Below are 14,518 nucleotides of genomic sequence, written 5' to 3' on the forward strand. Positions count from 1 at the left end.
GCAGGATAAAGGCACCGACTTTTCAGTAATTACCGCAACAACAACAGCAACAACAACAACAACAACAAAAACCCACAACACAGTTATGAAAGCTGTAAATCCAAGATCCAGGTGTGTGGGGGCTAAATTTATGTCCACTTGACACACGATACAGTCATTTTGAAAGAAGAAACCCCAGTTGAGAGCGATACAGACATTGGTGGCCTGGCTTGTGACATTTAGGAGGGAAGTTTAAGAGTCCCTTGAAAGACCATAGGGCTGTATGCTATTTTGAATTAGGAATGTGTGTTTCCTGGTCAGATGAAGCTGAAGAGTCAGCTGTGATTACCAAGAGACCAGCACCACTGAAGCAAGCCTTTGTTTTCCTGAGGCAGTTGATGCTGGTTAGCTGGATAAGAAATTAGCAGTGATTCTGAAGAATGCCGGCATCAGAGGATCCTAAGTCTGGAGCCCTGGTGATTCTGCTGGGACCAAAGCTGCCAAACTGGGGAGTATAAAAGTCACCCAGATGGTACTGGTTTTGAAGGCATGAAGGGGTCCTGAAGAGCAGCTGAGGCCTGGCCGTGTGTGGCAGGGCTAGAGAACCTAAAAGGCCAGGCGATGCCAATGAAGGCCGCCCAGGTACAGCAGCAAGTCCGAAAATTTGGAGATGCCAGTACCATGGGACAACTACCAGGAGCAGCAGGAGCTGTGGAGGGGACAGCCTGAGGCCAGGGGACACTGCAGTGTGGCAGAGGGGACAGCAGGGGAGGCCAGGAGACACTGCAGTGTGGCAGAGGGGACAGCAGGGGAGGCCAGGAGACACTGCAGTGGCAGAGGGGACAACCTGAGGCCAGGAGGCACTGCAGTGTGGCAGAGGGGAGAGCAGGGGAGGCCAGGGGAGGCACTGCAGTGGGCAGAGGGGACAGCAGGGGAGGCCAGGAGACACTGCAGTGTGGCAGAGGGGACAGCAGGGGAGGCCAGGAGACACTGCAGTGGCAGAGGGGAGAGCAGGAGAGGCCAGGAGACACTGCAGTGTGGCAGAGGGGACAGCAGGGGAGGCCAGGAGACACTGCAGTGGCAGAGGGGACAGCAGGGGAGGTCAGGAGACACTGCAGTGTGGCAGAGGGGACAGCAGGGGAGGCCAGGAGACACTGCAGTGGCAAAGGGGACAGCAGGGGAAATGCAGCACAAGTCCTGTGGTGGAGCCCAAGACACTGAGTGAACCTCAGAGGAGCAACACTGAACTTTTTACACTGCTAGACTTTGATTTTGCTTTGATTTGGTTGTGACTGTGCACTTTTCTTCCCTCTGGGAGTAAGAAAGTACTTAACTTTTTTTTTTTTTTAACAAGAGGCTACTGTTAAGAGACTTAACTGTAAAAAATTTAAAGTTTTGGAGAAACTTTGGACTTTCAAAGAGATTTTGAATATTTAGGGAAAATGGATATTTTAGAGATTTTAGAGATTTTAAAGAGGCTAGAACTTAGAAAGATTGGATATTTTAAAGTGATTGAATTGGTAAAGACTATGGGACTTTTAAAAGCTGGAATGTGAGGCTGGAGAGATGGCTCAGTGGTTTAGAGCACTGACTGCTCTTCCAGAGGTCCTGAGTTCAATTCCCAGCAACCACATGGTGGCTCACAACCATCTGTAGTAAAGATCTGTAATGCCCTCTTCTGGTGTGTCTGAAGACAGCTACAGTGTACTTTACATATAATAAATAAATCTTTAAGAAATAAAGGCATTAATCCATGCATGAGATCTCTATCCTCATCATCCTCATTACCAAATACCTTCCGGTGCCCCGCTCCAAACACCATCACACTGGGGATTAAGGACTCAACTTAACAAATTTGAAGAAGACCAAACAATAGCTCTTGTAAAATCTCTACCTATGTTCAACAACAATATGACAAATATTTGAAATCTGTACCTGTCCTTTGTAAACTCTGCTGGTTTGCTCTCCTTTTAATTATTCTAACAAAACCTCAATCTCTCTAACACTTTTCCTGCTACTTTTAAGCGTTCGTTGAGCACTCAATACATGCAGGTGGTAAGTTCTGGAGATACAGCAGGATGAGGGGGATTCCTGACAGTATTTAATACTGCAATGTCTAGTCCTAAATATTAAACTTGCTTCTTTAAACACTGGGCTTTAAAATGCTGTTATATAACTGTGGTTATATTCTCTTCTAGAAACACAAAATCTCTTGTGCAGTTTTATTTGAGCTCATCCTCAATTTTATCATCTACATATTAATTCCAGACTTGCCCCTACAGTTTTAGATCCTCACTGTTCCCCATAGACCCATGTGTTAAAATAAAGTCTTGGTTGCTACCCCGTGGCACTATTACTATATAACTTTATTTTCTTAGGTATTTTTGTCATAGTAACAAAAAGCTGATTATAGGAATTGTCTAACTGATTTTTTAAAAAAAATCCCCAAGCCTATATAATTTGTCTTCTGAGTCAGTGCCTAATATTTGGTAATTAAATTCCACCACAGATCTTAAAACTAGAATATAAAGTTAACTGTTTTTGCATAATTTGTTTAATATCTTGGACTAAAAATATCTTTGACTTCCTTTCAAAACAAGCTTTCTGCAAAATCCATATCAACTGTGTTTTAATTTTTTTAATTAGTATGTCTTGGTCATGAGATATTTATTACAGTTTCAAAAAGAAGAAATTAATTTCCAATGTATTTTTCAGAAACCCAAATATCACAGGTACCGTTTTAAAACATGACAAATGAAAAGATAACTGTGTGCTCTACTTGTTCTCTGAACCATATCTAACAGAAGCTTTCTAAAAACCACAGACAAATAGTTCCCTATTTGTCAGGTGTGCAAATCATACTGAGTACTTGTTTCAGTTGGATGTTTTGCTCTATATGTCAACTATAATACATAATAATAATTTTGACAATATAAGAAAGGTAGATAAATATCCAAAATAGTGTAGAAGAAATTTCAGACATTGGTGTCTTTTAAAATTCTAGGTTAAAACTTCTCCATTCTTTGTAGGAAGTCACATTTTACATTTATTTAGTGTCAAAGATGATTGTAACTATTTCATTGATCCTCATAACAACTCGATATGTTGCACACTATTAGCCTGATTTAGAATGAGAATGCAGAGAGCGGTGCATTCCACAGACAAGTCTGCGGCAAAGCAGGATTAGCACTGAAGCAGCCTGGCCTCAGACCCTGCACTCTTCACAGGGTGCTATTTCCACAGATATATATGGTCTCTTTCCAAAACCATCTGTTTATCTACTTACTTATTGCACACATATGTGTGGGGTGTGGAAGTGTTTAAGAGGTGGAGTGAGAGAGATCATGTGCGTGCTACAACACATGTGTAGAGATCAGAGGAAAATTCAAAAGTTAGCCCACTCCTTCCACTGTAGACTCACGAATCAAACTCAGGCCATCAGGCTTGCTTAGTGAGTGCTTTTGTCCAGCCCAGATTTGGTCTCTTGACTGACAGGCATACAGATCCAATGGTATTTACTCACATAGATACGGCTATCCAGAGATGAGGATGCTTACTGACTCATATACAGAGCAAGGATGCTGTGTTGCTATCATGAATAAGAAATAATTAAATAATAAAGACAATAACTATTTGTGTGTTTAATTAAACTATACCACAATCATTTGCAAAATAATTGTTCTTATTAAACCAGCAAGTATTATCTAACTAGTGTGACTAGTGTGTTCAACTCCCTTTGAAGGGAAAAAACTTACATTCCCAGTAAGTGATCAGTAGTTGCCTGCTGGGGCAGCTGCCTCAGGTTTGCTTCAGCTGAAGGCAGAGTTAGACTGTGAACTCAACCTGGCAGGCTTAAAGGTGCCCTGCAAAGATGACCAAACTGCTTACATGACTGCACCTTTGTCTAGCCAGATCCACCTCTCAAGCTAGTGCAGGGTCCTCACAGTTTTCACCCTTTCAGCAGCTTTTTGTTGTTGTTTTTGGTGTTTTCTTTTGGAGCCAGGGTTTCCCTGTGTAGCCCTGGCTGTCCTAGAACTCACTCTGTATTCTAGGCTGGCCTCAAACTCAGGGATTCAGGAGGCCTCTGCTTCCTGAATGTGGGATTAAAGGTGTGCACCACCACGCCCATTTCTCACCCTTCATTTCTTAAAACTATAGCTGCAACTCTGTTCATTGTGCTGGCCCTATGTATGAACTGGTGTTAGGCCTGACAAGATGACTCAGCAGGTAAAGCTATTTGCTGCCAAGGGCTTAGCCCGCTGATGTCAGTTCAATTGCACAAACACATGCACTCTTAAATGAGTATAAAAACAAGCAAAAAGGCAACACTGGTCTCATGTAGTCATAGCAAACCAAGAACCTATTTAAAAATAAAGACTGTGGGGGTTGGGGATTTAGCTCAGTGGTAGAGCCTAGGAAGCACAAGGCCCTGGGTTCGGTCCCCAGCTCCGAAAAAAAAGAACCAAAAAAATAAATAAATAAAAAAATAAATAAAAAAATAAAGACTGTGGGCTAGCTGCAGAGCCCGCTCAGCGGTTACGAGCACTGGCTGTGGCTGTTCAATTCCCAACACTCACATGACAGCTCACATACACCTCTAACTCCAATTCCTGGGAACCCAGCAATCTCTGCTGCTCCCTGAGGACACCAGGCACACACACGGGCCATACAGGCACATGCAGGCAAACACTCATCATGCACACAGAATAAAAAATAATAAATCTTAAAAAGAAGAAAATGGCCCACAGTTTATTAGCAGTAAAGGCAAGAGGATCATGACTGTGGACTTACAGAAAGACCTTAGAAACAAACACAAAAATCTAACAGAATGGCTTGTCATTTTCTTGTACCAAGAAACTTATGTACAGATACTAATTCAATTATGTTCAATTTAAGTTGATGAATTAGTTATATTTATTCCTGATGAGCACTAATAATCTATATTAATTATGAGCCATACTTATGAGTAAAAATCTTTCTCTATTCTATGAGGCAGGAGCGAATGAGATCCGAGCGATGCCACATACCTCCTCTGCTGTCCAGAAAGATGCCTGTGCTTGCTTATACATCTTCCAAATATCAGGGTACTGGATTGGAAAGATGACAAACCGTCGGGAACTCTTTCTGAGGAGTGGCTCTTCATTTGACCTCACCTCGTTTTCTTTTGTCTCTGGACACAATTGCTTTTTAAAAACAAAGCACAAATGCTATTATTACATGGAAATTTCTCTCTGACTCAAGCTTAAATAGATGTCTGGGGAAAGTTCAGGAGGTATCACAGGGTGGGGAAGCACTATGATGTATAAAATGCTTTCAGTTATCTGAGTAGTGGGCGACCATAGACAGCTAGTTTCATGATTATAGGAAGTAGCTTAATTTCTCTAAGCCTCACTTTCTGCTGCTATAACATACTGAATAAGATTGTTCTGATTATTAAAAATCCTCTAAGCTATACCAGATACATAGCAGGCATAAAAATTATTGTGATCATTGCTACTCTAAGAGTAATACAAGCTAAACCAACAAATTATAACAGTGAGACCATATCTAAGTTTACAAACAAAATGTCCCTTTGGTGCCACTCTGATTTAGAATGCTGGTGTGAATGAGGCATTGTTACAGGCTACATTTTTAATTTTTCCTAATCTTAACTGAAATACTACAATACTTACCTGAAAACTCCTTATCAACCATGTTTCTCCTTTTCTTTACCATAACATTCCCATATACCAGTTATTCTTATTTACATTCACATTAGTCTTTATAGTACAAAATTGTTTTTACTTGTATGGACAAATTAGCATCCTTGCTCACAAGTTAGCAGTTGTCACACTTGTATGAAAAGACTGCTACAAAATGTGTTTTTCATGGTTTCAAATGCTGTATTCTTTTAAAATTATTTTGTTACTATTGATTACTGAGATGCTTCTGATTGGCTTTTTAAAGGTTGTTCCTATGTTTGTGGAATTATTATAGTTGATTTTTGATCCATTAGTACCTCCTTATAACTCCCAGAAAGGAACTTTCACTCAGCATTAGAGAATGACAAATAGAGTAAGTCTTAGCAAGACATACTGGCACATGCCTGTAATACCAACACTCAGGAGTTGGTTGAAGCAGGGAAGATTGCTAAGCTGAGGCCAGTCTGGACTACAGTGAGACTCTGAGGAGATGGGGAGAGACACAGACAGACATTAGCTAAACCTGAGCACAAAATAAAAGGGCAGAGCTCTCTCTCTCTCTCTCTCTCTCTCTCTCTCTCTCTCTCTCTCTCTCGTGTGTGTGTGTATGTGTGTGTGTACTGGACTATTGGGAATTTGAACTGAGGTCCTCATACTTAACACAGCAGGTACTTTACCACAAAGACTATCTCTCGAACTCAATCAACAGGTGTTTTAAATCTATGTGGCCCATATAGCTCTTTTAATTTTCTGGAAATAAATTTCTTGTCTTTTATTACTGTTCTGCATTTTCCATGTGTAATGTACTATATTATTGAGGTATCTGTTCAAGATTGAAATCTCTACCATTGTTCTATTTGTAGACAGGGCATTCTGATAGTTGGGAAGGAAAACACAAGTAGTAACCTTTTGGAACCAAGCATCTGAACCTTAGAGTTTTTACAACCTAAGAAAAAACTAGTCAGTCTCAGAATCTGGGAACCTTTTGGAGACTAGTACCTTTAAATTGGAATGTAAGTTACATGTGTATATACTGTCTTTCCATTCTACCCTGATAAAAGTGCAACATAATAATATGGGCATAGTAGTATTCATGAATGCCAATGACATTAATTTATGAAGGATTAAAAGAAGTTACATCAGAAAGTATTACTAAATATTTTGCCATATGAAGGGAGTTAACTAACATAAACCTTTGAACTCAGTCAGAGTTGACATATTTCATAATGCAGATGTTAATACAATTTGAAGAGGTTCAGGTAAGGCTCTTCAGGATACACTTAGTAGACCTGTGGTAAGAAGCCATATTTTAGAACAGTGGTTCTCAACCTTCCTAATGCTGTGACCCTTTAATACAGTTTCTCATGATATAGTGACCCCCAACCATAAAATTATTTTCTTTGTTACTTTATAACTTTAATTTTGCTAGCGTTATGAATTATAATGTAAATATCTATGTTTTATGATAGTCTTAGGTAAGCCCTGTGACAGGTCATTTAACCAATCCCTAAAGGGATCACAGCCTACATGTATTTCACACGGTTGTCTGATTAGTAGCAAGATGATTAAGAGAACTTCTAATGTCAGGTATTAGCCCAGTATTCAAGAGGTAGAAGCTAGTGGATCTGAGTTCAAAGCTAGTCTGATCTACAGAGTTAGTTCTAGGCTAGCCAGGGATCACAGAGAAACTTTGTCTTGAAAAAAAGAAAAGGATAATACACAAAGAAATTGTTGGCTAAGTCAGATATAAATCTTTACCCTCCATTTATATCTGAATTCAAAACAAATTTGTCAAGTCTCCCAATTCCTTTGAATAACTTTATAATTTTACAAATAGAAACTTAATATTATTCTACTAGACAAAAGTGAGTTTATCAATTGGTATTATAATTATGATTTTATTTGAAAAATGGGCTCAGGTATTAATGCCCATGGAAACCATGGAAAGGGCCTTGAGTGTAAATATAAATTTTGCCGTATCTATTTTCCTACAACCACTCTGAAACAATGCTTTGCTACACACAAAAAAATTTCACTGTCATCGTTTTAAGGGGGAAAAAAAGACAAATTAACCTTTGGATTCTAAAATATTACTCTTTGGCTAACTTTTATCTGAAGTCAGCTTGGGTATGCTGCATACTAAATGGAAATTAAGTTTTAAAAAACGTTGGAGCAGGCCATTTAACTTCTAAATGTAAAGTTTTGGAAGTCAGTGAAGATTTTTTTTTTCCTTTTCTATTTTTCAGAGCTGGGGACAGAACCCAGGGCCTTGCACTTGCTAGGCAAGCACTCTACCACTGAGCTAAATCCCCAGCCCCGTCAGTGAAGATTTTTAATCTGACAAGTAACATTATTGGATATGCATTTCATGATCACTTGTAGAAATAAAGCAGATCTGAAATGAACTGGAAAGAAAAAAATTAAATTAGTATGTTTTCCATTTCTTGCCCAATGGGATATGTGCACCCACCCAAATGCACACATATATTCTGCTCCTGATACATACATACATACATACATACATACATACATACTACACACACACACACACACACACGCACGCACAAATAAGTTTTTAAAAATAAAACAATTAGTTCTTGCTAAAAATATTCAACCTTTGCAACTGCAAGATTTTTTACAAGAAATAACAGAAACATAGAATATCCTCAGTATGTGGGAAATAGCTGAATATTCAAAAACCTGTTCCTTCTCAAACTAGTTTAACAAAACTTGAATCACCACTAACACAAAGCTGTTAATACAAACAATCTATTGTCGAGAGAAAGCTCCCTCAGTCTAAGTTACTCCATAGGAAAGTGGCTTGTTTAGGCTGTGCCCAGAGAGACATTCCATTTTACAGGCAGCCTTTGACTCAGTTTCATGGATGGAGGAAGACAGTCCTCCTAGGTGGACAAGTAAAAATCACCATCTGTCTAGTGCTACCCACGTGGTACAGTGGCAAATGACTTACTCCTGGTAGTAGAAGGGTACCTCTCAGACAGTTATCAGTGAATTGAGGCCATAAGGGTACATGTACTAAAATCATATCAGGAAACCCAGGCTCAAGAACTAATCAGACAGAACAGATTAAAGGAGTATAAATCTCTCAAATGAACTTCATAAAGTTGTATTTTCCTAGCATTGTGATGATAATGGCTCCATACCTTCCTGTCATCTGATACTTGGTGTGCACACTGCATATGCGTGCACGAATATGTTTGTGTGTGTGCGAGTGCCTGTGTGAAGGACCGACAAGCAGAAAACTCTCGATTTTCTCTGGGGCTTGAGCTCAGCTTGGTCCCTTCTGTTGACATGGCCTACTTGATTGGCCTCCACCCATCTGGACCAGAAGCCACTAATTCTTGTTCTAAAACAGTTCTGTCCTCCTTGCCTCTATAGCCAACTACATCTTCAGCTTCAATCATGACTCTCCTGCAGCCTGATCTCTACAACAACAGTTTCTTCAATATGGCGGATTCTGAGTTCATTATTTTATCAATACACACTCTATTTGCATTTCTCTCAGGCCTCTTCTGAAACTCTGTCATAGTCACTTAACTTATATTCATTCTGTAAAGCGCATACATAGAGAAACGTTTGCTTGCAATATATTATATGAGAGTTAATACTAATAAGTAAGATTGAAGCAAAAGAATGTACCTTTTCCTCAGTCAGATCACCAAAGAAGGCAGGGTTAACTGGCAAATTGCTGCCACTGAAACTGCTGTACCTTGTGAATTTATTATCATTCAATAAACTCTGACACTGTAGAAGGACACAAACATGTCCATCTGTGTTTTTGCCATAGCACACTTTCAACAATCTATAAAGTGAAATTTGTCAATAAATATAACAAAATCGGGTTCAATGTTTCTAGTAGGCAGATGAAAATATAACACTGTAGCACAAGAGTGATGGGAACCCTATTAATAATTGTCAAGGAAATGGACTATCTTGAGAGAACCTATAGGGAACAGGAAGACAACTGAGAACACAGCCTTGGAGGATGTTAAAGAACACCAACCTTTAGAGCTTGAAATGTAGCTCATTTGGAAGACTGTTTGCTGAAGAGTGCCTGCCTACCATGCACCAAACCCTGTGTTCTATCCCCAGTGCCACATAAACTAGGCCCAGAAGATTGATGAAGTTCTAGGTCATCTTCTGCTACATAGTAACTCTGAAGGGTAGCCTGGGATGTCCAGGCTGAGGGGAGGGAAGGGGAGGGAAGGGGAGGGGAGGGGAGGGGAGGGAAAGGGAGGGAAGGGGAGGGGAGGGGAAGAAGGATGGAAGGAAAGAAAGGAAGGGAGACAGACAGAGAGACAAGGGGATAAGGAAGAGAATGCTAACCTATAAAGAGCAGATAGTAGGGAAGACAGGGGAGACAGACTGGAAAGGATGTAGAACAAACAAAAACAGAGATGACCTGATTTAGCTAAAGCCTCAATGAGAGAAATTCTATAAAGGATCCAGACTTTGAATGTCAATCAGTCTAAGAGGGTAGGAAATTAATTTTGTGGGCAAAAAAATTATTTTCAAAGATGTGGTAGCATACAAAAGCTCTTATTCTAACTCTCCTTGCTCTTAGTTTCTACCTGCTGACATTCATTGTAGGATACATTATAAAATGATTCCTATGGATGGAAAATCAGGAAGAGTTTCTGAGTGGAAATCACCATGAATAAAGGTGGCAACTGTTAGAAAGATATTCCATATATATGAAGAATTAGAAAAAAAAACAAGATTTTGCTAATGTATGCTAAATGAATTTCAGAAATGATATTGAGAACATGAAAGCATTAAAATATGAAAAATACCTGGGCTTTTATAAGACTTTTCTAGAGGACCTTTTTTTTTTTTTTTAATGGGAATTGAGATCTTAGAATTAGTATAAGGAAGTAACAACAAATCACCAAGTTAATGAAAAATACACTTGGCAATGGTAAACAAAACTGGATGGCAGGGAAGACTGAAAGCAGAGAGACAACTAAGTTATAGCTGCATAAAGGTGAGGTGATGAGAACCTGAGGTAAAGCTGGATAAGTAATCCTTAGCAAGAATCCACCATCTTTTCCAAAGTTGTGCTTTTAGTTTCGTCTTAGATTCTGGTCATCTGGTATGGAGTGTTGCTGAAACAAAAATCTAGCTTATGATTCCCCAGTAAGCACCTACAGTGGTCTAATCTAGACTGGCATTCTCCGTGCCTCCAGTGTGGTTGCCTATTGTGTCTTTTCCACTTATTTGCATGTGGCTGCAGTATATATATATATATGTGTGTGTGTGTGTGTGTGTGTGTGTGTGTGTGTGTGTGTGTGTGTGTATATGTGTATATATATGTGTGTATATATATATTTTTTTTTAAGTACCATTTCAGTCTTGTATCAATCAACAAATCTGAAAAAGCTGGTGGAGCACTGGACAAGAAGCAACAACTTGGAGAGTTGAACCCGTTTCTAGTAATGAGTCTTAGGATCATCATTCTGGCCTAAGTTTACTAATCTTGTGAATTTTGAGGAATTAGTAAATGCTGTGGACCCTGTTCTCTGTAGATTCACATGTGAAATCTACATAGAAGGAGACTAATAAACCTTATCTACTCCCCTTTAAGATGGCCCTTAAGTCAGCTGTGCTAAGATCACCTGAAGTGCTTGCTACAAATGCAGGTTGTGGGCTTGGTAATTTAGGTTTTATTAATTACTCCAGATGGTTCTGATATAAATAGCCCACCCTATCCTATCATATCCAGAAAAACAAAGTGCTTAAGATACCCCTGTATCTTAAAAACTCTTGGATTCATTAAAAGTACTCGCTAAAATTTATTCTAGGTTTAAAACTCCTCTGTCTTTATGAATCAAGAATAATAAAAAAAAGTTAACTTTCAGGTGTTAGGCTAGAATGACTCCTGATGTCATTGACAAACCAGAGGAGTTTGGAAATCATCTGAATGGAGAAACAGGTACTAAGTTATCTTTGTTTCCAGGGGAAGCATTAAGGGATAGTCACAGTTTATTCTTAAATGCTTACAGAATAAAAAAAAAATCAACTTAGAATCTCCATCTTTACTTAGAAATGACCAGTTTAAGCATGAATTATGTGGGCTGAGACTTTTATGACCCTTCCAACTTGCCACAGTATTAGCTTCAAGACACTATGCAGAGAAACAGGCTAACATACAAAAAAGTACTAGTCATATTCTAGATAGTTTAGAATATTTGTCCCCAAAGTGGGGTATTGGAAATTGTTCAGTAACAACTTACATCACTATAAAGCCCTATAATTTAATATTTATTTGCTGTTATTACATTCTTCTTTCTACTAGCACAGAAGCAAAGAGGATGAGCAGGTTAATTTTAGATTTATTGAGCACCATGGCACTTTGCATAAAGCACTTCATTCTTTCTTTTTTTTTTTTCGGAGCTGGGGACCGAACCCACGGCCTTGCGCTTATTAGGCAGGCGCTCTACCACTGAGCTAAATCCCCAACCCCAAGCATTTCATTCTTTGTGAAGGAAGCAACACTCCCACTGCTGAAATGAAGAAACAGACACCCGGAAGATTCAGTTAGAAATTCGGTGTGAGCAAAACTGGTCTCCCAGTCTAACTTTTTCGCTGTAAGGCTTTCTCGCCCTCTCTCCACCATACGTCTCCTCCCTTCATCCACCTATGTCAATCTCCACACGAGTTCCTCAACTGCACACGGTGGTAAGCCTCTCTTGGGTACACCCGTCACAGCCCTCTTTCACCCGCCAGGGTTCCAAGAAAAGACTGGAGAGCAGAGGTTGGAGAACAAGGGGACACGGAGCCTTCCTGAACCAGGACCTCAGAGCGCTGTCCTCGGCCAGCCCTGAGCAGAGCAGCACAGCGTCTTGCTCGCCCTTCCCGAGGGCCAGCTTTCCCGACTCCCCCAACACTAGCCTGCGGTGAGGGCGCTTCCTTCCGGCCTGCATAGTGTTTCTGCTGGCGACGAATAAAATACCACTCTACAGCAGACCTGCAACTGACTTGCAGGTTCCCACAACTCGCAACCTAAAATCCGGGCGTGACCCTGGGGTGGAGGATGAAGCTACTGCGACATTTACCTCACCCTCCTCCGGCCTGGCCGCTTCCGGCCTTTCCGGGTCGCCCATCGCGCAGACTCTGCCAGAGCCACCCGAGCTGAGGAACTGAGAGCGGCAGGGCAAATCCGAGTAATACCGAGGTAGCCAACAAGTCTGCACTGTGTGAACCTCCTCCTGCTCCGGGCCCGCCCAGCTGCACCGGTCCTGGGTTCTAGCCAACCCATTCGAAGGGCTCTTCCTGCAGCGGCTCCGCCCAGGCACGCTATTCCCGGCGCCTCAAAGATCCGCCTTTCCTGCGGGCTCCGCCCCGCGCCCCAGAGATCCGCCTACCCCAGCCGGCTCCGCTCCGCGCCTCAGAGACCCGCCTTCCTCAGCGGACTCCACCCCGCGCTTCAGAGATCCGCCTACCCCAGCCGGCCCCACCCCGCGCCTCAGAGATCCGCCTACCTCAGCCGGCACCACCCCGCCCCTCGCCTTAGAGATCTGCTTCCTCAGCAGGCCAGCTTCTCTTGCCTGAGCAGGGCCTCACTCTGGAGACAACAGCCCAAGTCCAGTCCTCAGTACCAGAGCACTTCAAGCCTGTTCTTCGGTGACCCTGCCCACTCTTGCTCCCCCAACTTCCACGCCCTCGCCCTGCCTGTCATCTGTCATTCTGGAGCTTGGAACTTGCAGTCTGCCTTACTTGAGCCAGGCATGCTGGTACATTCCCTAGCCCTCGTGGTGTCCCAGTGACACGGTAGGTTCACTCAGACTATCAGAGTGGCTGTAGAGCTGCCCACTGGATAGGATGTGGAGAGCCGGGTGGGAGGGCGACACTGTTAAAAACTCCAAGGAGAAAGAAACTCTGATATTTCAGCGACCAAAAGGAGAAACTGGAGGGGGAAAAGTGTGTGCGTAAATGGAGCTTGAGAATGAAAAGGAACATTAGCTAAATTCAGGGAAATCTTTGTGAAACTATTTAAGCAACTGAGTAATATTTAATTGAACTTTCACAGCCTGGGTTCTATACTGCTAAGCCTTTTAGGCAAATTAATCTTTGAGACATCTTCCTATAGTCGGTACTGCAAATTTCTTCATGTTCCAGATTAAAAAACTGAACCTGAAGATAGATAACCAAGGTTAAGCAGCCAAAATACAGTAGACTCCAATATCCTTGCTATGTGTCTTTTCAAGGCAAAGGTTAAAGTGGTAAAGAGAGACGACACGTCTGTATTGTAAGGCCCAAAGACAGTGAACAAAGATGGTGGCGATTAATCTTGGTTGAAAAGCTTTTCAGGATATGAACAGGGCTGGGGATTTAGCTCAGTGGTAGAGCGCTTACCTAGGAAGCGCAAGGCCCTGGGTTCGGTCCCCAGCTCCGAAAAAAAAGAACCAAAAAAAAAAAAAAAAGATATGAACAGAAAAAATATCCAAATATAGTAAACAGGATAGACTGTAGCTTTGTGATGGAGCATGGGTTCAATCCCTAGCACTACCCCTACCTACAAACGGAAATAAGATAAACAAATTAAATAAAAATAAGGTGAAAGGTAGTAAACACCTCTGATCCCAGCATTTTGGATAGGGACAGGGGGTTGGGGCAGGGACAGGAGGATCATGAAACCAAGGTCAGCTTGGATAATCTCAAAAACAAACCAAAACCAAAAATGTGAAAAAGAAGTAAGATTTTCAGTAGGTTCTACAGAGAGCCCTGCTATGACTCCAACGTCCGCCATCTGCTTTGTGGTTAGCCTCTGAAATATAAAGTAGGATAGAAATTTTGCTTTGAGCTCTAAAGCCTATCCTGAAGTGGAGAGTTACCCT

The 14,518-nt window shown here is 41.3% G+C and overlaps 1 protein-coding gene across 2 annotated transcripts in view; it reads right to left on the reverse strand.

Moving 5' to 3' along the window:
- Positions 1-13,039, reverse strand: part of Rrm2b (ribonucleotide reductase regulatory TP53 inducible subunit M2B) — a 31,719-nt gene extending 18,680 nt beyond the window's left edge. The window contains exons 1-2 of one of the 2 annotated variants that reach the window (NM_001130543.1): positions 12,737-12,915; positions 5,007-5,162 (exon numbers count right to left, since the gene is read on the reverse strand). In NM_001130543.1, coding sequence (NP_001124015.1) covers positions 5,007-5,162; positions 12,737-12,784 — 204 coding nt within the window. In that variant the 5' untranslated portion in view covers positions 12,785-12,915. Of the gene's footprint in view, positions 1-5,006; positions 5,163-12,736 lie in introns of both variants that reach the window. The other variant, XM_039078801.2, reaches the window with a different exon arrangement.
- Positions 13,040-14,518: the final 1,479 nt, after the last annotated feature.

This window comes from Rattus norvegicus, chromosome 7 (genome assembly GCF_036323735.1).
Source record: "Rattus norvegicus strain BN/NHsdMcwi chromosome 7, GRCr8, whole genome shotgun sequence".
NCBI lineage: Eukaryota > Metazoa > Chordata > Mammalia > Rodentia > Muridae > Rattus > Rattus norvegicus.